Source organism: Taudactylus pleione, unplaced genomic scaffold (genome assembly GCF_031769625.1).
Source record: "Taudactylus pleione unplaced genomic scaffold, aTauple2 ptg000064l, whole genome shotgun sequence".
Taxonomy (NCBI): domain Eukaryota; kingdom Metazoa; phylum Chordata; class Amphibia; order Anura; family Myobatrachidae; genus Taudactylus; species Taudactylus pleione.
The window spans coordinates 9749844-9774598 of NW_028284466.1; the positions used below are offsets into that span (position 1 = coordinate 9749844).

Sequence of the window (24755 nt, forward strand, 5' to 3'; positions counted from 1 at the left end):
GCCATCTGCTTTTTTAATCAGTTGGCTCTACACTTTAGAGCTTCCCTGGTGCATAGTTTCAACATTGAGATTAGTGACACTCTTCTACTAGATCTGTTGGGATTATGGACTGAAGCGCTTTGAGGGTCTAGTGCACATCTTTACATTAAAGTGTGACAGTCAATATGTCCTACGCAGGGGGCCTGGTGGATTTCCTGTTCAGTCTCTGTGGATGTTTTCATCACATTGACGGGTACCTGACTGGTACCTTCAGGGTTGTCCTAGTGCTCTAGCCTTGTGGTATGGAATGCTTCCCTATATTGGTAGCTTCCTGCGTGGCTGTTGCATCCGTGCTCTATAACTACTAGGGTATCCTGGTTGTTCACCCTATGTTCAGGCCAGCGGTTGGTACTGCCTACGCACTTCCATCATGTTGGAAGTTGTCTGTTGTTTTGAAGTTTGTGGCTGTGATTTGCTTTTCGACTGCAGGTGTTCAGTCGCTGTTTTCTACTCTGTTTTCAGAATGGGTTGTTCTGCTGTCTGACCCTCTGACAGGTATTGTAATCTCAATCCTCTCAAGCTGCCTCGGCCTCATTCCCAGTGTGATCTCCACTCGTTGGAGTCTTCTATGGTCTCTCCCTTCCGCTGGTTTACAACTTTGTAGTAGTTGGACTTCCAGAATGGTTTATGGTGACTGTTCGGCCTTGTCTTTTACCTCTCTGCATACTCTGTTAGGAGTCTGTGGACAGGATCAGCTCTGTTTCTGTAGATTGGTATCGTTCTACTTGTATCTTTATGACTATGTCCAACAGTGCTGGTATTCTGCTATCTGCGACTGTTGCAGCTTTCTGTTTCTGAATCTGGTACGGTTTTCTCGAGTTTTGTTCTCGGGTTACTGCCCTTCTCATATGGATTCGGGTTGGAGTTCTCTGCTCCCAACAGTCCGGCTTGGTCTGTTTTCAGCTGAGCTTACAGCGTTAGGATGCTTCTCACCTGAGGGTGTTTTCTCGCTAGCCGCTTATTCCATTCTATTTATGCTGTAAGTTGTGGTATTTCTGTGTCTGTTCCGCAGGGAGTTCTGATTGTCTCCTGGCACACGACATTTGATCCTCAGCTCTTGCCTTTCCGTTGAACCTCTGGTTCTTGGCGGTCCCTGTTCGGTTGGCCAAAGGGTTGGCATGTTCTCAGCGCTTCCCACCCAGGAGGTTGGCTTTGGGACGTCCCCACTGTCTTGAACTCCAGTGTCCCCTAGTGGATGAAGGAGAAAACAGGATTTTGGTACTTACCGATAAATCCCTTTCTCCGATTCCACAGGGGACACTGGACGCCCGCCCAGCGCTGCATACCTGCCAGTTGTTTCGTTCCTTCTATGGTTGTGTGACTGCATGATTCCCTGCAGTGGTTTCCTCTGTTCTCCTTCAGTCGGTCTTGTTCCGTTCTGTGGTCTTCTCCTTCTCCTCGTTTTCCTGTTGTCCTCCGTCTCTTCTCGGGCTCAGTTCTTAAACTGGGGCTGATGGGGCATAGAGGGGGAGGAGCCAGTCACACTTCTAAATTATTTAAGGTGCCAGGCTCTACTCTACCACCGTCTATACCCCACTGTCTTGAACTCCAGTGTCCCCTGTGGAATCGGAGAAAGGGATTTATCGGTAAGTACCAAAATCCTGTTTTCTAGAAGATAATACCTAGAATCCAATTGGTTGCTATGGGCAACAGCTCCACTTCTAAAAATGCTCACTTTAGTAAATTTACCCCTTAGAGTAATGTGCCGCCCTTTTGAAGGTTAGAAGGCTGTCCATATGTGAACCCCCCCCCCCCCCCCGAAATGTACCAGCTTGCCTATCACTGCATTACAGTATAGTAACCTGTGAAAATATAATTTTTACTGCCATGAGACAATTTGTAGACATTAAAGAGTACCTACATAGCTCTACAAATGAAACATATCTAAAAACAAAGATATAGACATATATTACAATTACAGTAACATCTGCAGCCATTGTTCTAAATATGCCTGTACAGAAATGTACACATTATCATCATACTGTAGAAAAACAAGACTAATTGCTGTGTACTCTCCTTTCTGACAGTTGCACAAGTTAGTTTTAGCTATATAAAGTGTCACAAGTATTTTCTTGTGTTTTCTGTTTTACATAATCTGTGTCTGGAAGTCTCTCACCTGGACACACATTGGCACATAATGATCAATTAGTTGAGCAGGTTAGCAGTGCCACAGGACCATCCGCACAAACAACTAAAAGCACGCGAATGCTAGCATAAGCATGAGAGGAGATAAGCACCCTGTTTTTTATTGTAGCAGTACTGGTTAGAACTGGGTTTGTGGTCGCAGTCATGTTATTGGTTTTTGTATTGAGTCAATCAGAGTTTGACAGCCTATCAGGGACCTGTTTAGGCGGGCTCTGTTTAGGGTTATCAGTGCACTGGGAGGAGTCAGCTTCCTCTTTTCCAGTTGTGATCTCCTCTGGGATAAGTACCTCAGTAACTCAGTGTCATAATATTTATTCATTATTCTTGCCACTGCTTGTTTTTACCTTCATTTACTATCCCATATATATTCTGCCTCTCCTATCTTGCATCTCCTCTATTATTTTCATCCCACCCGTGTATCCCACCCCACACGCTCCTCACATCCCTCTGCCGGCTCTTTCCCCTCTGCATTTACTTGATAACCCCCCTCCTGTGCCCCATCCATTATGCTGCGTCCGCGCCGCAATGCTCCCCTTCCAGCGGCTGGTCGATGCAGCCAGGCCGCTTGCGGTGGCCGCCGCCTCTCCTTGCCCGCGCCTTCACTGTCGGGCCTCCAGGTTTGGCTGGCCCGCGGTGGGGGCCCGTCTTCAGGAGCCCCTCAGTCTCCAGGGTTTGGCGGCGGGAGCGTGTCACGGTCACCGCGGCTCCCGCCGTTGGCCCTGCCCAGCAAACAGTGGCGGCCATTTTATATATGCAGGGCCTTTAGGGCCTCTAGCCTTGGCAGCTGCCTCTCCTCACACACGCGGGGCACGTGCACTGCACCCGCGCGCGTGTCCTCCGGGCCAGCGGCACCCGCCGTGCCCGGAGCATTTGTTAGTGCACCCGCTCTGTCCCCAACCAGCCGGCAGGGGTGGCTGGTGCGAGCGGGTGCTGCATCAGGCCCCCCCCGCTCACCAGCCGCTTCCACGGGGCCGGGCAGCGCGGTGTCCTCAGACACTGCGCTAAGCCCCGCCCCCACAAGTAGCGGGCGCCATTTTAGGTGCCCGAGCCCTCATAGCCACAAATGGCACCGCGGGGCGCGCGCACTGGACCCGCGCGCGTGTCCTCCGGGCCGGCGACACCCGCCGCGCCCGGAGCATTGGTTAGTGCACCCGCTCCTTCCCCATCCAGCCTGCAGGCATGGCTGGTGCGAGCGGGTGCTGCATCGGGGCCCCCCCCCGCTCACCAGCCGCTTCCATGAGGCCGGGCAGCGCGGTGTCCACAGACACTGCGCTAAGCCCCGCCCCCACAAGTAGCGGGCGCCATATTAGGTGTCCTGAGTCCCCATTGCCGCGAATGGCACCGCGCGGCGCGCACACTGCACCCGCGCGCGTGCCCTCTGGGCCGGCGACACCCACCGTGCCTGGAGCGCTGGTTAGTGCACCCGCTCCTTCCCCATCCAGCCTGCAGGCATGGCTGGTGCGTGCGGGTGCTGCATCGGGCCCCCCCCCCGCTCACCGGCCGCTTCCATGAGGCCGGGCAGCGCGGTGGCCTCAGACACTGCGCTAAGCCCCGCCCCCACAAGTAGCGGGCGCCATTTTAGATGGCCTGAGCCCCCCATAGCACTCAAATGTCACCCTCCACTGCTCCAGGAGCGGGGAAGGTTTTTTGCTGCTGACCTCTGCCAATGGGCACCCCCTTTTCCAGGGGTCAGCTACTTGCCAGCACAGCTGGGTTGAACTATTCACCAATGAGCCACATTGCCGTGGACAGCCATCATAGTGATTCAAACCGCAATACCCCGTTAATCCAGCAGTTCTCATACCCAGGTTTAACCCCTTTTACCACCTGTCACCAGCGTTCCCATCAGCGGTTTGGCCCACCATAAATTTTCAATAGGTATTGCCCCGCCCGCTGCACAGTGGTCCCCATATTTTGGTCAGGGTTTTAGCCAGCGTACACTTCCGCCTGCCCTTCCTGTCTTTTCCCAGCGATTTATTAACCCTCAATTGCCCCATGCTCTGGGCCATTATGTACCGCAGGTGCTACACCCTTCGTGTGATCAGTAGTTTCTTTCCACTTCGGCCGTACATAACCCTTACCCATAATTTATCTAGCAGGTGCCCAGGGACATTTTTACAGCCGAATCTCACCCTACAACCCCCCTTGCCTCTGGTCCCGCCACCTGGCAGGCCTTCCACCCCTCCGCACCCCACCCAAATTCATCCACATCCCCCTCTGTCTGCCCGAGCCGGAACTCCCATCCCTGTTGCTTTTCAGCTTCAACTTTGTCCATTACTAATGTTGATGTCTCCAGTTTGCAGAGCATAGTGTCACCAGCGTCTTTGACTCCTGCTGCCAATGTCACGGAGGATGTTCCGGCTTTATCGATTCAAGTCGTGGTGGGCACATCTCACAGCGCGGGACAGGAATCGGTTTCCACGGTCGGGGCCGCTACCTCATCGACGTCTGGAGCAGGTGAGATCACTTCGCCACATAACACTGCCACGTCATCACACTCTGAAGTCTCATACGATTCATCTGGCTCAAGCGAAAAACCGCACAGGCTCACGCGTTATTTTGTTAAAAAAAAAAAAAAAGGGGAAGCATAACAGCACAAATAGATTCCGTAGTTAGGCAGACAGCTCGGTTCCGGATGCATCAGGCGATGCAGTTCATTGCGCTAATACTGTGTTTTTGCGGGGGTTAGATAGGTGTGTTAAGAGGTTTTTATTGAGGGTTTAGTTTGCCCGTTGTTCGTCCAATTTTTTGTTTCGGCCAAAGGAACATTAAGTCAGCTAGGGATTAACAAGTGGTTGTGAGGAAAAAATCGTTTCCCCTTCGGGTGTTGTTCCTAAAAGGAGGCCGGTAAATTCCGGTTGATCCAACACCTGTTCTATCCGGAGGGAGAGTCCCTTCACGACGCTCTAGATCCAGGCGGGTGCAGCGTCATTTATCAATCTGTTGAGGATGATCTACGGTGGGTGCACGAATTCGGTGAGGGAGCCCCATTGGCGAAGAGTGACAGAGTCCGTTTTCAGGCTGATTCTTTCAGATACATGGGTTTCAAAATTGATGCGTCATATTGTGTGGATAAGTGTTTGCCAATGGTATTCTCCATTTCCTGCTCCTTTTTCGAGTATTTCAGCTCTTTCCTACAGTGGTGCATTCAGCCAGGTTTAGGGCAGTCAAGTATAGCCCATTATTTAGATGAATTCTTATTGGAAGAGAGGGCCACAGCAGGCGTAAACAATAATAAAAAATAAAAATAAAAAATAAAAAATAGTGAACTAGTTTGAATAGTGAACTCAAGATCGACATGCGCTTATGGTGCACTTTTTGCAGGATTTTAACAGGGTTCGTTTTTTGGTTGCCCAAGCCAGTGGGCTTTGGATTTTGGGGCCTTTTTTGAGGGTCAGTATTGCGCGGAGGCTTGGCCACAGGATTGGCGAGCTGCCGGTTTTACAAGCAATATGCTCCTCCTCGAGTTGTTCCCAATTGTAGTGGCCATAGAGATCTAGATGGCGCAGCTTAGTAATCGGAGCATAATTTTTCTGGTGTGACGGCAGACTCACTCTGGAAGCGCTGGCGACGGGTACCCTAAGGTCCTATACGGAAGCGTGGAAACCTTTGCTGGCTTTCAATTATCAAAATAGATCAGGGTAAGAGTGCTGAAGGTAACAGGTTGCAGTTCAGTGGTTTTGGCATGAACAACGACGGTCAAAAGCAGCAATGTCCGGTGCTTTGGCAGGCACTTCATATTTTTCACAATTGCGTGTCTTGGTAGACCCAACTAAGTCATTTACTCTTTCCAAAGCTCTGAAGGGTTGGGCGTAAGAACAGGCGCATTCATTCGTAGGCCAGTAGGTACCAGTTTGTTAAGGAATAGCGGCCTGGCAGCGGCAGGTGCGGCCTTTAGAGATTATGAGGCGATGTTGTCAGTTTGGCATTTGTTTTAGCATTTTTCGGGGCGCTGCGTGTAGGTGAACTGGCAACTGCTAGTAAGAAGTCAGTGCGCACAGGAACTTTGTTGGAGAATGTGATTATGATATCGGACTCGATTTTTGCTGAAAATTCTGAGATCAAAGACCGACCAATTAGGTGGGGGACATTGTTAGTCAATTACTGAGCATCCGGACCCGAGCATATGCCCCGTGGCCATAGCTAAGCTTTACAACCAGCGGCGTCCGCGGAGGGGTTTGCAATGGCTAGTGCATGGGGATCTTTCACCGCTCTCGCGTTTTTTCAGTTCACAGCGATTTTTAAGCATTATTTGATAGCCCTTGATTTGCCGGTGGACATTATGGCGCACACTCATTCAGATTTGGTGCGGCCACTTGTGCAGCAGCAGCGGGTTCTTCCAGCGAGGCAATCAAGCGATTGGGTCGGTGGAAGTCTTCCGCTTATAAAGGTTATGCTAGAGGTGACAAGCTGCCTAAGGAGATAGCGCTTCAATGCGAGTTTGTTTTTTGGGAAACCCAGTGCCTTAAGCTACCCGCCGCTAGGGGGGATTGGAGCTCTTTTCACCTTTTGCCCTCAATGAGGTTTTGGTGTTGTTCACCTCCATCTGGGTCACTCAAACAACTCAGTTTTCCCTCCCTGGTTGGTGGTTAAAATGCTATGGTGTTTGAGCAATACTGTTCCTTTAAAAACTTTTTCCTTACAGGTCGTGGTAGGGTACTTGATAGGGTGTGGATTGTGGGTCATTCATATGTGTATCGGGCTGGCAGGCACCCCCTTGCTCGAGAGACCCCCTGTAATGTCCGCTGGATTGGGGTGCGCGGTGTCAGATGGAATGGCTTTTTGACTCTTCTCTGAGATTCAGAGAAAAGATGGGGTGCCCCAGACTGCTTGGTCATCCATCTGGGAGGCAATGATTTGGGCACGTGTAAAGGTGTAGAGTTCATCATTGCTATGAAGAGAGACTTGCAAATAATTGCTCAGCATTGGTCACAGGTTCAGTTGGTTTGGTCTGAAGTGATTCCCCGTAGATTTTGGAGAGGAGAACAAGGAGGTGCAGCTTGTGAGAGAGTGAGGAGACAACTGAATGCTGCGGTGTCTTGTTCCGTGGAGAGTCTCGGGGCGTGCTATCAAACACCCCCGTCTCCGCTATGAAGAGGTTGACTTCTATAGATCAGATGGAGTGCATTTGGTTGGGGAAGGTTTGATCTGGTTTGTATCAGTTCTTTTGGCTGGTATGGGCAGCAGTTAGCGGTCCTAGTTAGCTGGTGGCGGTACGTCGTCAGTGGACCCCGTATTTGGCGGAAAGCAGTGCTCCTCGGCGGCTCAATTTAGTGCAGCTGAACTTGGCTAGCATCCCCCCTTTGAGGAGGCGAGTCGGTCGCTGCCTTAGGGGAGGACCAGGTCTCCATCTTATGGAGGGATCAGCACTTTGCTAGATTAGGGGGAGATGGTACTACTCGAGAGAGCTCGCACTTGGGGGTGGAATCTCCATCCCCATCTTAGTAATACATTCCGCTTATGGGCTGTAGCCGAGTTAGCACTGCTTTTTCGCCACCATGCTCGATGCTATTACAGATCAATTACAATTCAATTAACTAAATTTGGCTGCGACCTCTTTATTGCAAATCTATTCAGTTGTCAGTGTCGTTATTTTAGATGTTAAGTTTAAGTTAAGTATGGTGAAAATAATAAAACTATGGGTGACTTAATTACAGCAGGGGGTACAGAGAGAGTATAGTACAAACGACAGAGGACGGATGGCACAGTCTCATACAACATTTTTGTTATAAAGAAATGTGCATGTTAATAACTATACATTGTAATTAACCTTGTACAGTACATGGGCTAAGCTATTAATGTCAGTTTTAAAAACTGACTTTTATAAATAGTTAATTATTTGTAGCAAATTAAAATATTTCAGGGGCAATAATTCGGGAAGCAGTCGGGAAGCCGATGGACAGAATCCTGACTGTCGACTTCCCATCTGTCTAAACCTGGCAAGGGGTTAAATGACAGGTGTCGATATCCCGACGCCTGTCCTTTTACCTACGCCGGGAGCCCGACACCCGGCTTGCCGATCGAAGGTAAGCCAGGCGCGCGGGGGGGGGGTTAGGTTTAGGGTTCCCGGGGGGCACTTGGGGTTAGACACCCCCGGGAGGTTAGGTTTAGGCTAGGGGAAGGGGAGGTTAGTGTTAGGCACCCCTCCGGGGGACTTAGATGTAGGCGGTGAGGAAGGGGGAGTTAGGTTTAGGCACTAAGAGGGGGGATTAGGGTTAGGCAATTAAGGGGGAGGTTAGGGTTAGGCACCCCTAAGGGCGGGTTAGGGTGTAGAATTAGGTTAGTAAATACTTACCTTTGATGATCGGGAATTCCTCCTCTGCCGGGATGCCGCTGTTGGGATTAGAATCGCCGGCAATTGTATGTATTCCATCAGCACATAATTTACATAAATGCAGTAAAGTAAATGGAAATGTTAACCCTAGATCTAGCCCCTAATCTAGATCTCAATCTAACAATAAATCCCCCCTCCCCCTTCAAGCAACGAGCCTCATCTGGCATCCTCCGACAGCGATTTAGCTCAGACAATTACAAAGGACCTGAACTGACGCGACGCATACAAAATGTAGATGTTTTTGCTGGTTTATGTACATTACTAGTAAAAAGTTTTAGGACATCCCCAGTTTTCTAGTTTTTATTGACATATCCTGTCCAAGTCCAATGAATAACCTGCACTGGTACACTGGCAAGTGTAAACTGCTAGAGGTTAGGAAAAATAAAAGTTTAGGTTAGCAAAACAGAAAAGTAATGTAGATTTCATATATACTGTATATATGCTTGTGACTGACAGTCCTCTACAGCAGAGCGCAGTCATTGGTGGAGGAGGGAAGGGTGTGCAGCCGAAGTGACTCCCTGTCTTTTGGTCTGGGGCACCTGCCCCCTGTGCCCCCTTCCCCCCACACCTTAATCTGGCTCTGGCTGTGATACTCTAATTGTAGGAGGAAAACCCACTGAGAGTGGGCTTATTCAGGATCGGTATGATTTACTGCCGGACGGTCGGGATTACGTCCGTCGGCTTACCGACTGCTGGCCTCTTATTCTGCCATCAGTATGAGCAAGCTGTGGAGTAACCTATCTCTGCTGCCTCTAGAACGCTACCACCTGAATGAGGTTCTTAACTTACCTCATGGAAGAAACATACTGGCTGTTATCGCAAGAAAATGGGCTTTAACATTATCTTGCTCCCACCAGTGTTTTGTAGCAAAATGTTTTTTATTAGAGTTTAGCTTATAAAGTGCAAGTCTCAGAAATTATAATACAAATATAATGTAGCAAAAACATAGAGAGGTTCTAGAAAGTGACGGTGGAATAGTGTTTTTAAAAATAAACAACATTTTATTATTGGATAACCAACAAAATCACCTCTCTGATCATGCATTAGACATAACATGACAGTCCTTACATGGTTTTTAAAGTATTTATAAACTGCTGCAATAGTAATAAACTGCTCATACTTACATTATATCCTGTTATAGCAATCTGATGCATGGAGTCATTCACCGACTTTAATAAATCCAGCATGGAAACCAGAGCTTCTTGTAATTCTTGGACTCCATCCGAGTTAATGCTATATTTCAGCAGCTCCTGTTAATATGAAATATTGTCAATGATCGTAACTACAGGGCAGTTTGTTTAATAAACAAAGTAGTAGTGATAGATTCTCCTGTTACGTCGCCTAGCAGATGTGGTAGAAATTAATATTACTAACACATCTGTCTATGAACATATAGTCATTAGCAGTCCTAGTGCATTTCTAACACCTTTGCTACAACACAAATAATGCTCCCATTAAAGATACAGAACCTGCAGACTGTGGTGCATATTTTGTGAAGCAAATAAATATGTTTTGGCCACCTCACGTTTCCTGGATTTTCCAGGATAGCCCAAAGTTTTGCCTCTAACAGGGCCGGTGCAAGGTTTCTTGGCACCCTAGGCATTTCTTCAGCCTTATGCCCCCTCCCTCCCCCTGCCCCCACCCTTGATAGCTACACAAGCCCTTATACAGTGCCCCCAGTAGTGGCCCCTCTATACAGTGCCCCAGTAGTGGTCCCCCTATGCAGTGCCCCCAGTAGTGGTCTCCCCCATGCAGTGCCCCCAGTAGTAGTCCCCCACATATGCAGTGCCCCTTATATAGTGACCCCAGTAGTAACCCTCCCTATGCAGTGCCCCCAGTAGTGGTCCCCCCAATGCAGTGCTCCCAGTAGTAGTCTCCCCCCCAGCAGTGCCCCAGTAGTAATCCCCCCAGTAGCAGCCCTCCTTATGCAGTACCCCCAGTAGTGGTCCCACCAGTGCAGTGCCTACAATAGCAGTGCCCCTAGTAGTAGTCCCCCCAGCAGTAATCCCCCATGTAGTGCCCCCAGTAGTAGTCCCCCCAGCAGTGCCCCCAGTAGCAATACCCCACCAACAGTACCCATAGTAGTCATCCCCCTCTATGCAGTGCCCCCAGTAGTACCCCCAGCAGTGCCCCTAGTAGTACTCCAGCAGTGCCCCTAGTAGTCCCCCCAGCAGTGCCCCTAGTAGTCCTCCCAGCAGTGCCCCTAGTAGTACTCCCATCAGTGCCCCTAGTAGTATCCCCATAAGTGCCCCTAGTAGTACCCCCGCAGTGCCCCTAGTAGTACCCCTGCAGTGCCCCTAGTAGTACCCACGCAGTGCCCCTAGTAGTGCCCCTAGTAGTACCCCCGCAGTGCCCCTAGTAGTACCCCCACAGTGCCCCTAGTAGTACCCCCATCAGTGCCCCTAGTAGTAACCCAGCAGTAGTCCGTCCCCCCCCTGCCAGACACACACACATGAAAAAAAACAAAAACCTCCACTTACCTTAATCCCCGCTCCGGCATGCTTCTCCGTCCGGCGTCCTCCCAGTCCGGCCCGCTCTGCATGATGGGAGAGACGTCATGACGTCTCTCCCATCAGCCACTGCGGGAGCCGGAAGCCCGGATCCGTCAGTGGGCGCAGCAGCTGTCTGTTTGACACTCATCGGCTGCTAAAACAAACACACAGCTGCCAGCACCGGCGGCTGTGTGTTTGTTCCCAGTAGTGTAGTGCGGACGGCACTTATGTGCCGTCCACACTACCGCCCTGCAGTGGCCAGCGCTCTTAGGCAAATGCCTAAGTTTGCCTAGTGGTAGCGCCGGCCCTGGCCTCTAAAGATATTTAGCTCAGATTTGTTATGTTCATAGAATGTGAATTCTGACAAATTTGTAACATATAGCAACAATCACAGATATTTGATTTTAGAACTGTTTTGCTTCATTGGAATGCTATGAAACCGAAGAGTCAAGGGAGCTAAATTAGGCAAAATGTACAGTAGGATCTGTAACTGTTCCTCATGTTCTGTATTTCCATTGCTGCTGTTTCACTCCTGGGGATAGATGTACAAAGCCTTGGAGAGAGATAAAGTGGAGAGAGAAAGTACCAACCAATCAGCTCTTAACTGTCATTTTTCAAAAACAGTGCCTAATTCATATTTGTATGTAAACCCGATAGTTACATGCAAATACGATGTTGAGGGGGTTTGTGCAGGTGCAAGACCCGTTCTGCTCATGTGCGAAACAAGTCTTGAGATATCGCTCGTAGCCCCTTGTCAGCCGGATCAGGAGTGGCATCCGGCACCATTCTTTAAAACCGACGTTTTTAAGGCATGACGGGTTCATGGTCTTCGTCGTTGGACACAGACTTCCTGAACCTGAGTGTCCGGGTCCTACGGTCAGCCTTAGTAAACTTCAGCTTACCCAGGCTGACCGGTGCCTGAAACCATTGCGAATCTCGACCGATGTTAATGATGGTGATCAGAGGCTGCGTCCTCACACTCAGCACACAGAACTTGCAAATGCTTGCAACTTGCAAAGACACTAGTCAGTCAACCAAATGCCAATCAAGGAGGGGAAAAACCTACCACTGTGACTTCCTCTCCCTCCTTCTCCCCCCTTGGTCACCACATGGCATGCTGAGAGCCTGTGTCTGACAGCCCTACTTGTTTTACCTCCACAGAGATATGTCATTACATAATGATTTATAGGAGGACAAGTAAAGAAGTGATAATCAGATGCATACTTAAAACTTGCGATTTCAAGAGAGAAAAAAATGCTATGTGGGATTAGTGCTTTAACACAACAATACCATATTGGTTATCATACAATATGTAAATACACCTATTCCTGAAATACAACAGCCAGTACAGTATGTCATGTTTACCTTCAATAGCAACTGGTATTTTGTTAGGCGTTGTATTGGCTTCAGTAGATATGAGTCCAATGCAAGTTTGTGCTCCAATTTCCTTTGGCATTCCTGCAGACATAGAGGTGTTAGTAGTTAAGGTATGGAGACTTGGAGACTGCTTGCCGATTCTCAGCACTAACATTATTTGTGACTGTGTTTACATTCAAAGGGAGACTGCATGCTGTGCTCTAAGACAGTAACTGTGATTTATTACCCCATTCATGATCTATGACCTGGTTTTTTTTCTAATTGGAGACTACACGCTTTACATACTAACAGCATCTGCTATTAAGCTGGAACTTTAACCACCTATTTAAATTACAGATCTGTTAGTCAATACTAATTTCAACAGGTTAATTTCTTGTATCATCTTTGCTCTTATAAGCAGATAGGTGCAGAATCCACACTAGAACAACAACAGTCTACAATCTTTGCTCTTCTATTTGTTTTGGTGATATATCACTGTATATAGAGAATATACATTTATCTGTAATTATCTGTGTCTCACTAGCCTGATATGTTACACATTATTAATGTATGTGTTTATGCATATTTTAGTATGATCCTAGTTTTAATTTTTTAAATTAATATCCTCTTTACCTAGCGCTCCCCAATCCTCTTTTTTCACTAAGTAGTCAAGGTATGCATCATTAATTTAATTAGTATAATTATATGCATAAGTGTATAGGTTAATTACTATAAGATTCTCTCCTAGTCATCCATCTTGGGGACACTGTTAAGCGGACACTGGGTCAAGTGGGCTGGGCCACAGAAGTAGGCACTAGAAAGTTAATCTGATTGGCTCCATCCCCCACTTAACACCTTCTGCTTCCCTGAAGCCTCAGTTATTTCTAACGAAGCTGCTTGGAGGAGCAAAGTCGCACCACCGTAACACCCATAAACCGAACATAACCAGCAAAAGACTAGAAAGGGAGGGATCACAGTGTCCCCCAGAAGTATAACAAGTCAAGGATTTTACGGTGAGTACATAAAAAATAATGTCCTCACCATCCGATCTGGGGGACACTGCTAAGCAGCTGCTGGCATTTCCCAAAGCAAGGCTAACGGGTGCTCACCTGGCTAGGCTGCACGCAACACACGGCGGCCGAAACCAGCCTCGGCATAACCAGAAGTATGAAAATGGTAAAACCTGGTGAATGTATGCAGAGAATACCAGGTTGTCACCCTGCACAACTGTGCCACCAAAGCACCATGGTAAACCGCACAAGGGGCCCCGACCGCACGCTTCGGATGGGCCCAGGGTGAAGTAGGAACTGGCACATCAGAGGACAGATATGCCTGCCAAATAGCTGCTGTCAACCATCTAGCAATAGAACGCTTGGAGGCCAGCCATCCACGCTTAAGAGCATCCACCAGCACTAATAGAGAATCAGTATGGCGGAAAACCGAAGTACGATGAATGTAAATCTGTAATGCCCTCACCACATCTAAGCGATGAAGCAAAGAATTGGAAGAAGAGGAACAAGAAACGATGTCCTGGTTCAGGTGAAAGTTGGACACTACCTTAGGCAAGAATGACTGCTTAGGGCCTGATTCAGCTCGGATCGCAATTGCGATCACAGCTGCGTAATCGTATGCAATGCAGCGGGGAAAATATGCTAATGTCTGCCACCGCTCAGCTAGCATAGAGACGCCCACTACCATTTTCTCACATCCGTAAGACCTCGCAATCTTGCATATACATCGGTAACATCGAAGCACATCGGCCCGTCACGCACAATTACAGCAGGTCTGACTCATCACAGAAATTGCAAGTCTTGTCACCCGCAGTGAGTACTCAATCTGCGTAGGCAATCGCAGTGGCTAGTTTATGCATGCCCATGCAACGGCGTTCAAACGTTTCTGCAACCACTCTCCTGTCACCACCCCCTGTCACTCAGTCTGCGATGGATTCCTGTCAGCATGCATAATTGCAGTGTGATCACTGCGCACTCGCAGTGCAGGCGCATGCGTAGTACGCAACAATTGGCCGATCTGCATACATGGTTGCAATTGCGATCCGTGCTGAATCAGGCCCTTAGTCCGTAACACAACCCTATCAGAATAAAAATAAAAGTGATGGCTCGAAGGAACGTAACCTTCAAGGTAAGATAGCGCAACTCTACCGTTTCAAAGGTTCAAAAGGTGGTTTTTCAAGAGAGTCCAGGACCAGATTTAAATCCCAAGGAGGGTTAGAAGGAATGTTAAGTGGATGGAACACTCACTGCAAAAAAAGTCCGAACCTCCGGAATAAAGCTAAACGCTTCTTGAAAAGTGGAGAAAGGGTGGATACCTGCCCTTTAGAAAAGACAGACTAAGACCTTTTGACAGTCCCTCTTGCAAAAAGGACAAGAGACGAGAGAGACAGAAGACAATGGCCGAAAGGTGACGATGTTCTCACCAGAAAATGTACAGGTGCAAGTCCTGGTGATAAATCTTGGATGTAACTGTCTTCCTGGGCTGAAGCATAGTGGAAACCACTGGTCTCTAATACTGCTGTGCTCTCAAGATCTTGGTCTCAAGAGTCATGCGGTCAAGAGTTGTGCAGGATGTCCTGAGCTTGTACAAGAGCCAGTCTGACTGCTATTTTTAGTTCCAGAATGTTGATTGGGAGCAGTGCCTCGGACCTGGACCAACGGGCCTGAAGCTGAAGGCGGGGAGTCAAAGAGTCAATGCTCCCCAACCAAACTGGCATCAATGGCGACCAGGGTCCAATCCCAAATCCAGGAGAAATTGCCCTTGGGCAAGTTCTGAGACTGAAGACACCACTGGAGAAATTGTCACGTCTGAGGCGACAAACGGAAAAACTGTTTGTCCAAACAAGGTTTCTTTCGGACCCAATAGGCCAGAATTTGGCTCTGCAGAGGACGAGCATGGAACCTGGCAAAAGGAACTGCCTTGAACAACGCCACCATCTTTCCCAGGAGTTTCATACCCCTGAGGATCAAAACCTGTGGTAGCTTAATTACAGTCCTGACCACAGACTGAAGATCCTTAACTTCTCTGGAGGATGATTGATACTCGCAAGCAGCGAGTATCAAAGAGGAGACATAAAAAGATCATCCGCTGAGATGGTATGAGATTGGACTTTGGATAGTTGAGTAACTATCTGTGGAATTCCAATGTTTCCTTGACCACTACCAAGTGCTGAACCAGCGTCAATTCTTAACTTGCCTTTATCAGTAGAATGTCAAAATATGGTATGATGGTAACACTCTTTTTTCTAAGTAAGGCTATCATGTGGGAAGTTATATTTGTAAACACTCTGGGAGATGTGAAACAAAGTAACTGTTGATGACCCTGCCAAATTGGGACATGAAGATAGTCATCTTTGACGTCCAGGGATGCCTTCTAACATGGAGCTGATGACAGAACTTAGGGACTCCATCTTGAAGTGTGCTACCTCTAAGTAAAGATTGAGCAGTTTTAAATTCAGAATAGACCTGGAACAAACCATTTGGTTTCCTCACCAGGAAGAGATCAGAGTAGAAGCCTTGACCCCTTTGACCTACAAGTACAATAACTCCCGACTCTAACAGAGAATCACTGCCATCCTGATGGCCTCTTGAGGTATCAGATCCTGAGGAGTAGCATAGAAACGACTTGGACTGGGACCCGCCAGATCCATAATGTAACACTTGTCCAGAATGCCCTAGACCCAAAGATCCTGCCCCGAGAGGTGCTAAAGTAAGCAGGCCCCTATCACCAGAGGGAGCCCCTAAACCATCAGGTGGCCCTGCTTGCCAGCAGGCTTTCCATCTGGACATCGAGTGACAGTGAAACCTCTGCCTCAAAAAGTGCCACAACAAAAAGAGGTAGACTGACCACCAAATCTATGAAATCTACCAAGCCCCGTCATGCAAAAAGGACAGAAACGAGGAGTCTTATATTTTGTAGGTAAGACCAGCAAATACAGGCTCCCCGAACCACCCCCCCCGATGCTTGAGAAATATTTTTAGTGAGTTCCGGCCCAAACAGCGTGTCTCCCTCAAACGTAACGGAACAGCTTCCAGGGTGCGCCTGGACTCCGGATTCGCCTGCCGAGACTGCCAGAGCTGAAATCCTTGACAACAGTGAGGCTACATCCAAAGCCGCATCACCTATATATACTGAGGCCTATTGGATCTGGTCAACCAAAGCTAGTATCTCGGCAGAATCAGCATCAGATTGCATGCCTGAGGCCAACTGCTCAATCCAAGAGTCTTGTTTTCCCAAGCAATTGCCAATGCTGGATGCAGGGCCATAGTGAGGCTTACCCTTTTCCCCCCGCACAGCCAGAGGAGACTGCTGCTGCCAATCTGCTAATCAGTGGCAGCAGCCTCCCTGGTAACACTGCAGTCCAGCACACAGCAGCTGAGAGGTGACACTGGCAGATGCTGACAGGTATGCCCCAGCTTTCACAGGCAGCTAGGGCCCCTTCATCAAGCAGGTAATTAGTACCCCTCCCACCCCCTCTTGGCACCCCTGGCTGGACATAAGGAAGCTCTTGCGAAACAAAAAAGACTTGAGTAATTTTTTTTTTTTTCTCCTTTTCCCTTGGGAAGCCCACAACCACTCAAACCTGCTCAGCAGTCGGTGGCTGTCCAGAGCTGCAGCACTGGTCTGGTGCAATGGCTCCTCAGTGTCCCAACCAACGAGAGACCGTCAAGGAGGAAGGGGGGTGGCTCATCACCATTGCTGGCTGATAATACTGTTCTATGAAAGGCAAAAGGCAAATAAAAAAAAGTAAAATAAAGTTAATTAAGAAACTGTAAATATAGGGCCTGATTCAGCTTTGGGAATAGAGTGAGAAAGAGCATGTAACTGTGAACCAGGACAAACCATGTTGCAATGCAAGGGGTGCAAATACATACATTTTATTTTGCATGTAGGGTAAATACTGGCTGCTTTTGCATGTAGCCCACAAATACTGCACAGCTTTATATTTACACTGCAATTTAGATGTCAGTTTGGGCACACCCCTCCCACATCTAACTCTCTCTGAACATTTTACATCTGCCCCTCCTGCAGTGCAGCATGGTTTCACCAAGATGATCAGTTAGGTGTTATATCTTACTCTATTCCCAAAGCTGAATCAGGCCCATAGTGCCTCACTCCACAGGCACTAGGAAAGAACTGAGGCTTCAGGGAAGTGGGAGGGGATAAGTGGGGATGGAGCCAATCAGATTAACTTTCTAGTGCCTACTCCTGTGGCCCAGCCAACCTAATCCAGCGTCAGTTTAGCAGTGTCCTTCAGATAGGATGATGAGGAATAATTTTTACTATTGCTATGTGAAAGTAGCTGAGAATAGGTAAAAATTTATTTTTATATTGAGAAGTAATGGGAACAAAGCTAGGAAAATACTTATCTAAGCAATAGTTCACAATTAAATAACATTACTTCCAAATGTCGGAAAATGGACGAAAATGGTAATTTAGACACATTACGTTTGATTTAACAGATTTGTCTGAACTTCCGTCTATTTCCCGACGCTTGGGAGAAAATGGCCGATTGTCATTTGCTCCCATATCTTACCAGATTTTCTTTCCAACCATCCAACTGGTTGGAAAGATAATCTTTAGGTGTACAGCAGTACCTATTTTAGGCATAAGAGAAAAAGTGATGCAACAAGTCTAAGGCTACAATATCATGAATAATTGTTCATGCCACAAAATGGCTGCTTCCACGGTTGTGGTGGTTGCGTGTTTGCAACTATAATAATAATAATATTAATAATATCTGACATACCTGAAAAAAAACACTATCTGAAAACTGTCTCCAGAGGGAGTCTGAGCGAGGTTTATTCTGACAATACTTCTCATACATCTGGAAATATTCTCTCTGCAAATAAAGGAAAAGAGAGTTCTAGCAAAATGTCCCTGAACATATCTAAGCAGTGGACTGTAAATACTAACTATTACAATACAGGTTGAGTCTCCCATATCCAAATATTCCGAAATACGGAATATTTTTAGCATGACTGAGATAGTGAAACTTTTGATTTTTGATGGTTTAATGTACAAGAACTTTGTTTAAAGCACAAAATTATTAAAAATATAGTATAAAATAACCTTCATGTATAAGGTGTAGATGAAACATAAATGAATTTCATTTATGTACACAAACTTTTTTTGATGTACAATATTATTAAAAATATTGTATAAAATGACCTGCAGGCTGTGTGTATAAGGTGTATATAAAACATAAAAGCATTCTGTGTATAGATTTGGGTCCCATTCCCAAGATATTACATTATAGTATGCACATATTCCAAACAACGGAATATTCCAATATCCAAAATACCCCTGGTCCCAAGCATTTTGGATATGGGAGACTCAACCTGTACTTGATTTAGTTTGACAATAGTTTGTGTAACACAGCAAAACTAAAGGTCTAATTACAGCTCGGACCTCCTGATCCACTTGTATTTAATGATAAAATAACAAAAAATTGTATTAGAGATATGCAGAGTCATGTGAATAGATCTCTAGACATAGGATATTTGGCAAGCTTATACATTTACAGTGATAAGTCATCTGTACCATTCAGTAACTGTATTGGCTCTGAGGAATCAAATTATTTGATATTTTTTCTGCAGAAAGTGGTTTTATTTCTTCTGGCAATCTTCTATAGTAGTTATTCACCTAAAACATCCTCCACAGGTATTTGGGCAGGAAGTATATTGATAATTTTGTGTGAATTAGCTTAATAGATATTTCAGTTTTCTATTACATGCTATATCCAAGAGCTATTTATATACAGTTAACAGTAGCATATACTCAGCTGCAATGTAGCATAACATTAACTGTACATACAACATACAGTATGTATAAACTTGCATTTTAGTTTGAATTGTATGTGCTCTTTTATTATGTAATTGTTAATACATAGACTGGTCCAGATGTCTGCACTAGCAGATCACGGGCCCGCAAGATTATTATGAGATTATTATTGGGATTGCAATAATTTTGGACCAACAGAAATGGGCAGGCAAAATTGGTGAGCGTGCTTTAAATCTACTGCAGATACGATGAAAATAATAGGTTTATAAAATAAAAAGCATGGTAAATTGGTGCTATCGTAGTCGTAAGAGGGAGGGAAAAGTGGTGCCGGAATTCTTTGTGAGCTCTCCTAATGTAAATCTAGTCCAGGCTATGCACGATTTGTGTACCTACCCTTTCTAAGAAGCAGTACCCAACTCTCTCCGGTGCTCCTATGCAGTTTTCTAGGCTCAGTAGAAATACTCTAGTTAAAATACAAAACAAAACACTTTGCAAGTCAGAGGTGACAAAGATAAATTAGCAGTATGTTCGCAGTAATATACAGTGATGATACCATTGTTGAGTTAAACAGTGCCAGATCAATGGCAGGGTAAGCCGGGAAGGTTGTCCCGGTGCCCCCACACACAGCGATACGAATGTAACCAATTTGCCACCTGATGTAACAGATGTCCTGGTGTGTGGACTCTATTTTGGAGGTGCACCTGTACATACTACAGGTTACTTTCAGGTTGTCTTTCTCTGCTATTAAGCTTCATTGAATTTGGTTCATATAGCATGAGGGTCAGAGTGTGGTACAAAACATCGATGTTCAGGATGTAGACATGTTCTGAATGCCAGAATGTAGACATTGCCAGAATGTCAGTAGACGGCATGCCAACCACACAGTGTTACATTGACGAAGTAATTATCCCTCACTGTAACCTTACCACAGGCTTACTTTAACCCTAGCTCAAACCTAACCCTAACATTGTGAAAACAAATGGGAAATACAATATTTATGAAGAGGAGAACATGGTACAGTGTCCAAGCCAAAGTCCTAACCTTCACCTGTTAGAGGTGATGAAGAATAAGCTGAAGTCACAGATGACTATACAAACACATGAATGAGCTGTACCAGCTCTGCAGAGAGAAACTGTGCAGTGTACATCCTGTAGTGATTCATTGCTCTAGATAATATCTGGTTATCTCATTGTTGGTGGAAACAAGGCCACAGCCACTAAATCTTAGTTTACTGTTTTCTGACAAAGACAGTGACTGTGGATCAATATGCGGATTTACGGAATGTTTTATGTTACTTGTTAAATCAGATTTTCTCTACCCAGAGTTGGGATGCAGATGAAGCTCAGTTCACCTTTAAGGCCTACCCCTTGGATTTCTATATGACAGTATAAATGTGTTTCCTTACTTATTGTGGAATTCATATATCTCTGGCATATTTCCAAAGAGAATATTCTTCATGTTTCTCAAAGACGGTGGAATGAAATGGATCATTGCTGGGTTCTCCATCTCAGCTCTGTATCCCTGGAAAAACAAACATTGGTTTAATGATAAATCAGGTCATATTATTTACTTATTCACATTATAATACAGAAACATGACCCCCTCAGCTTCCTGTAATTGGCTGACTGGAAAATGTGACAGTACAAAATGAAAGGATGCTTGTCAGATTTCTGTCCTACAGTGAATGTGCCAAACGTATATTATTTTTCCTTATCACTGGGTGCAGGAACATGGACTGTTACTTTATCAACAAGACAAGAAGCCTCAACCCTGTTCCCCTCCTATCCCTCTTTCGTGAGTTGTCAGGCAGATTGTGGGGGAGATGTACTAAGTCTAGGAGAGGGATAAAGTGGATGGAGGTAAAGCAACAACCAACCAGATCATAGCTGTCACTTTAAAAACTGTGGGGTCTATTTACTAAGCAGTGTTAGGAGACAGAGTGAAAAGTGATAAGGTGTCAGCCAATCAGCTCCCAACCGTCATTTTTCAAACACAGCCTGTGAGATGACAGTTGGGAGATGATTGGCTGGCACCTTATCACTTTTCACTCTGTCTCCTAACACTGCTGAGTAAATAGATCCCTGTGGGGGAGATGTACTAAGCTCTTAAAAGTGATAAAACTGGAGAGTGATAAACGATCAGCCACTCCGCTCCCAACTGTCATGTTACAGGCTGTTTTTCTAAAATGACAGATGGGAGCGGATTGGCTGGTGGTTTATCACTCTCCAGTTTATCACTTTGCACAGCTTAATACATCTGGCCCTGTGTTTTAAAAAATGGCAGTTAGGAGCTGATTGGATGGTACTTTATTACTCTCCACTTTATCACCTTCCAAGGCTTATTACATCTCCCCCACGTGTCACTTAGAAATACTACGTGTCTTCCTTCTCACCGCCATCTCGGTTACTCCTGTTGACAGAAAATAAAACACCTTACATACTGTAAGTAAAACTATAAATAAAGTTATATAGAACTGTAATTACATTTATTTTCAGTTTCCTGTACATACCTCATAATCGTTTATTACCAGTTGGTCTGCATGCAGATACACAGAGTATATAATGGCTGACAAATGAGTGATAGTTCCACACATATACAATGATTTTTCTTTTGTTTGGTCAAAAGAGAATCGAGTGTTTTTTATTAGTGTGTGATTTTTGTGGCCGGAGTTAAAGCAGCAAATTTTTTTAAGGTCTTCAGTTTGAAAATATATTTTCCAACCCAACATACCAGGTTTTGCCTTTTAAAAAAATAAATGCCGCTTTAAGTCCCACCACAAATATGGCAAAAAATAAACCCCATAGTCTCCTATAAATAAATTAGGCAAATCTGGTCACATCAAGTACATTCATGTTACAATGTTACATTTCCTATCCTTCATGTTTTCTCACTGTGCTGCTAATTAGATATTGACTGATACTAGTCATTACTGACGTTACAATAATGACTCTGCTTTAATTATACCGACAGAGTTGTTTACAGTTTTTATGCTTCCATTAATGTTATTGCCTGATTATTATGAAATTATATTTTTATTTTCTTTCACCAGGTAGTCTCCTTGTATCCATCTCATCATCATTTTCACTGAACTGTGTCATTTATAAATTGTTCCCCGATCTTGTCACCCGGCCTGTGCGCTGAGAAATATGCACTATTTCTGATGTTGCCATACATATACTGTATGTGGCCAAATTGTACAGAATCTGGCCGTTCAGCACTCAGGACCTCATTCAGAGTCAGTCGTAAGCGGGCGCTCGGTCGTACGCCTAACGACCGCAAAACTGAAAAAGGAAGTGATCGCACGGCCGGTCGGTCGCAACCAAAGTGACGCACATACGTGAACAATGCACCTCCTCTAGCTAGCGAGTGATAGCAGCTAGCGATCGAGTCAATCGTTGTCAGTCATTGTCAGTCGCTGTATGTTCATTTTCTTCTGATGGTTGCGGCCGCTTGTGTAGTGTGCATATTACACCAAAAATTAGCAAAAAAACGCATAGAATAAGCCATCCCCATGAAATATATTTATTCTTATTATTCGCTAATGCAAATGCAGCTGAATCAATTACATGCCAATTAGCAGTGTTATTAGCTACAACAAACGATTATTAGCTGCTTGCATGGTGTGGCTCAAAATAGAAACATCACTCGTAACATCAGTAACATTCGATAGTATCAATTGTACTCTGAGGCTTGAGAGAGCACATACCCAACCTCAAGCTGTACGATCAGCCAGGCCTCTAACCTGCGAGCAGAGTGATGTTTTACTGCTTCCAGCCTTCTATGTCGGTCATAGCAGGAAATTTATGTACGCCCCTAAATCGCCCTGAAAACGGTGAGGAACGCCTGCGTTTTCAGACCACCACCCCCGTCACCACCCACAAACGGCCTTTCATTTCAATCAACTCTCAGAAGCCACTTCCTGCTCGTAAGCCGTACGATCTACAACATTTTGGATCGCAAGTTCTCGAACGCACATGCGCACAACTAACCGTACGCATGCGTGGTTTGAAAACATCGGATGCGTACGACCAGGCGGCCTCTTACGACCGACTCTGAATGAGGTCCTCAGTCCTAGTGGCAGGATCACATGGTACCGTTAGTGCATCCTATGGGGCACATACAGACAGACAGCACTCACCTGGCAAATTAATTTACAGGCTTTCTCCAAAATTATTACTCTTAGGAATTTCACCAATGTAGTAATTTTAGCAAGTACTGTATATAGTCGTATACAGTCAGGTGCATAAATATTGGGACATTGACAGAATTTTCATATTTTGGCCTCTATTCACCACCACAATGGCTTTGAAATGAAACAAACAAGATGTGCTTTAACTGCAGACTCTCAGATTTAATTTGAGGGTAATTACATCCAAATCAGGTGAACGGTGTAGGAATTACAACGGTTCTATATGTGCCTCCCACTTTTTAAGGGGCCAAAAGTAATGGGACTATCAACTCAAAAGCTATTAAATGGACAGGTGTGGGCTATTCCCTCGTTATTTCATTATCAATTAAGCAGGTAAAAGGTCTGGAGTTGATTCTAGGTGTGACATTTGCATTTGGAATCAGTTGCTGTCAACTCTCAATATGAGATCCAAAGAACTGTCACTATCAGTGAAGCAAGCCATCATTAGGCTGAAAAATCAAACAAACCCATCAGATAGATAGCAAAAATATTAGGTGTGGCCAAATCAACTGTTTGGAAGAGTCTTAAAAAAAAAAGAACGCACAGGAGAGCTCAGCAACACCAAAAGACCTGAGACCAATGAAATCAACTGTGGTGGATGACAGAAGAATTATTTCCCTGGTGAAGAAAAACCCCTTCACAACAGTTGGCCAAATCAAGAACACTCTCCAGGAGGTAGGTGTATATGTGTCAAAGTCAACAATCAAGAGAAGACTTCACAAGGGTGAATATAGAGGGTTCACCACAAGATGTAAACCATTGGTGAGCCACAAAAACAGGATGACCAGATTAGAGTTTGCCAAACAACATCTAAAAAAGCCATTACAGTTCTGGAACAACATCCTATGAACAGATGAGACAAAGATCAACTTGTACCAGAGTGATGGGAAGAGAAGAGTATGGAGAAGGAAAGGAACTGCTCATGATCCAAACATACCACCTCATCAGTGAAGCATGGTGGTGGTAGTGTCATGGCATGGGCATGTATCGCTGCCAATGGAACTAGTTCCCTTGTATTTATTGATGATGTGACTGCTGACAAAAGCAGCAGAATGAATTCTGAAGTTTTTCGGGCAATATTATATGCTAATATTCAGTCAAATGCTTCAGAACTCATTGGACGGCGCTTCACAGTGCAGATGGACAATGACCCGAAGCATACTGCAAAAGCAACCAAAGAGTTTTTTAAGGCTAAAAAGTGGAATGTTATGCCATGGCCAAGTCAATCCCCTGACCTGAATCCGATTGAGCATGCATTTCACTTGATGAAGACAAAACTGAAGGGAAAATGCCCCAAGAACAAGCAGGAACTGAAGACATTTGCAGTAGAGGCCTGCCAGAGCATCACCAGGGATGAAACCCAGCGTCTGGTGATGTCTATGTGTTCCAGACTTCAGGCTGTAAT

General features: G+C 45.7%; 1 protein-coding gene across 10 annotated transcripts in view; it reads right to left on the minus strand.

Annotated features, from left to right (window-relative positions):
- The window catches only part of MCF2 (MCF.2 cell line derived transforming sequence), a 201900-nt gene that overhangs the window by 34661 nt on the left and 142484 nt on the right, over positions 1 to 24755 (minus strand). For all 10 annotated transcript variants that reach the window (XM_088465800.1, XM_088465799.1, XM_088465803.1 and 7 more), the window contains 5 exons: positions 20567 to 20682; positions 19555 to 19624; positions 18128 to 18220; positions 12376 to 12468; positions 9643 to 9768 (listed from right to left, as the gene is read on the minus strand). In XM_088465800.1, coding sequence (XP_088321926.1) covers positions 9643 to 9768; positions 12376 to 12468; positions 18128 to 18220; positions 19555 to 19624; positions 20567 to 20682 — 498 coding nt within the window. The remainder of the gene's footprint in view (positions 1 to 9642; positions 9769 to 12375; positions 12469 to 18127; positions 18221 to 19554; positions 19625 to 20566; positions 20683 to 24755) is intronic.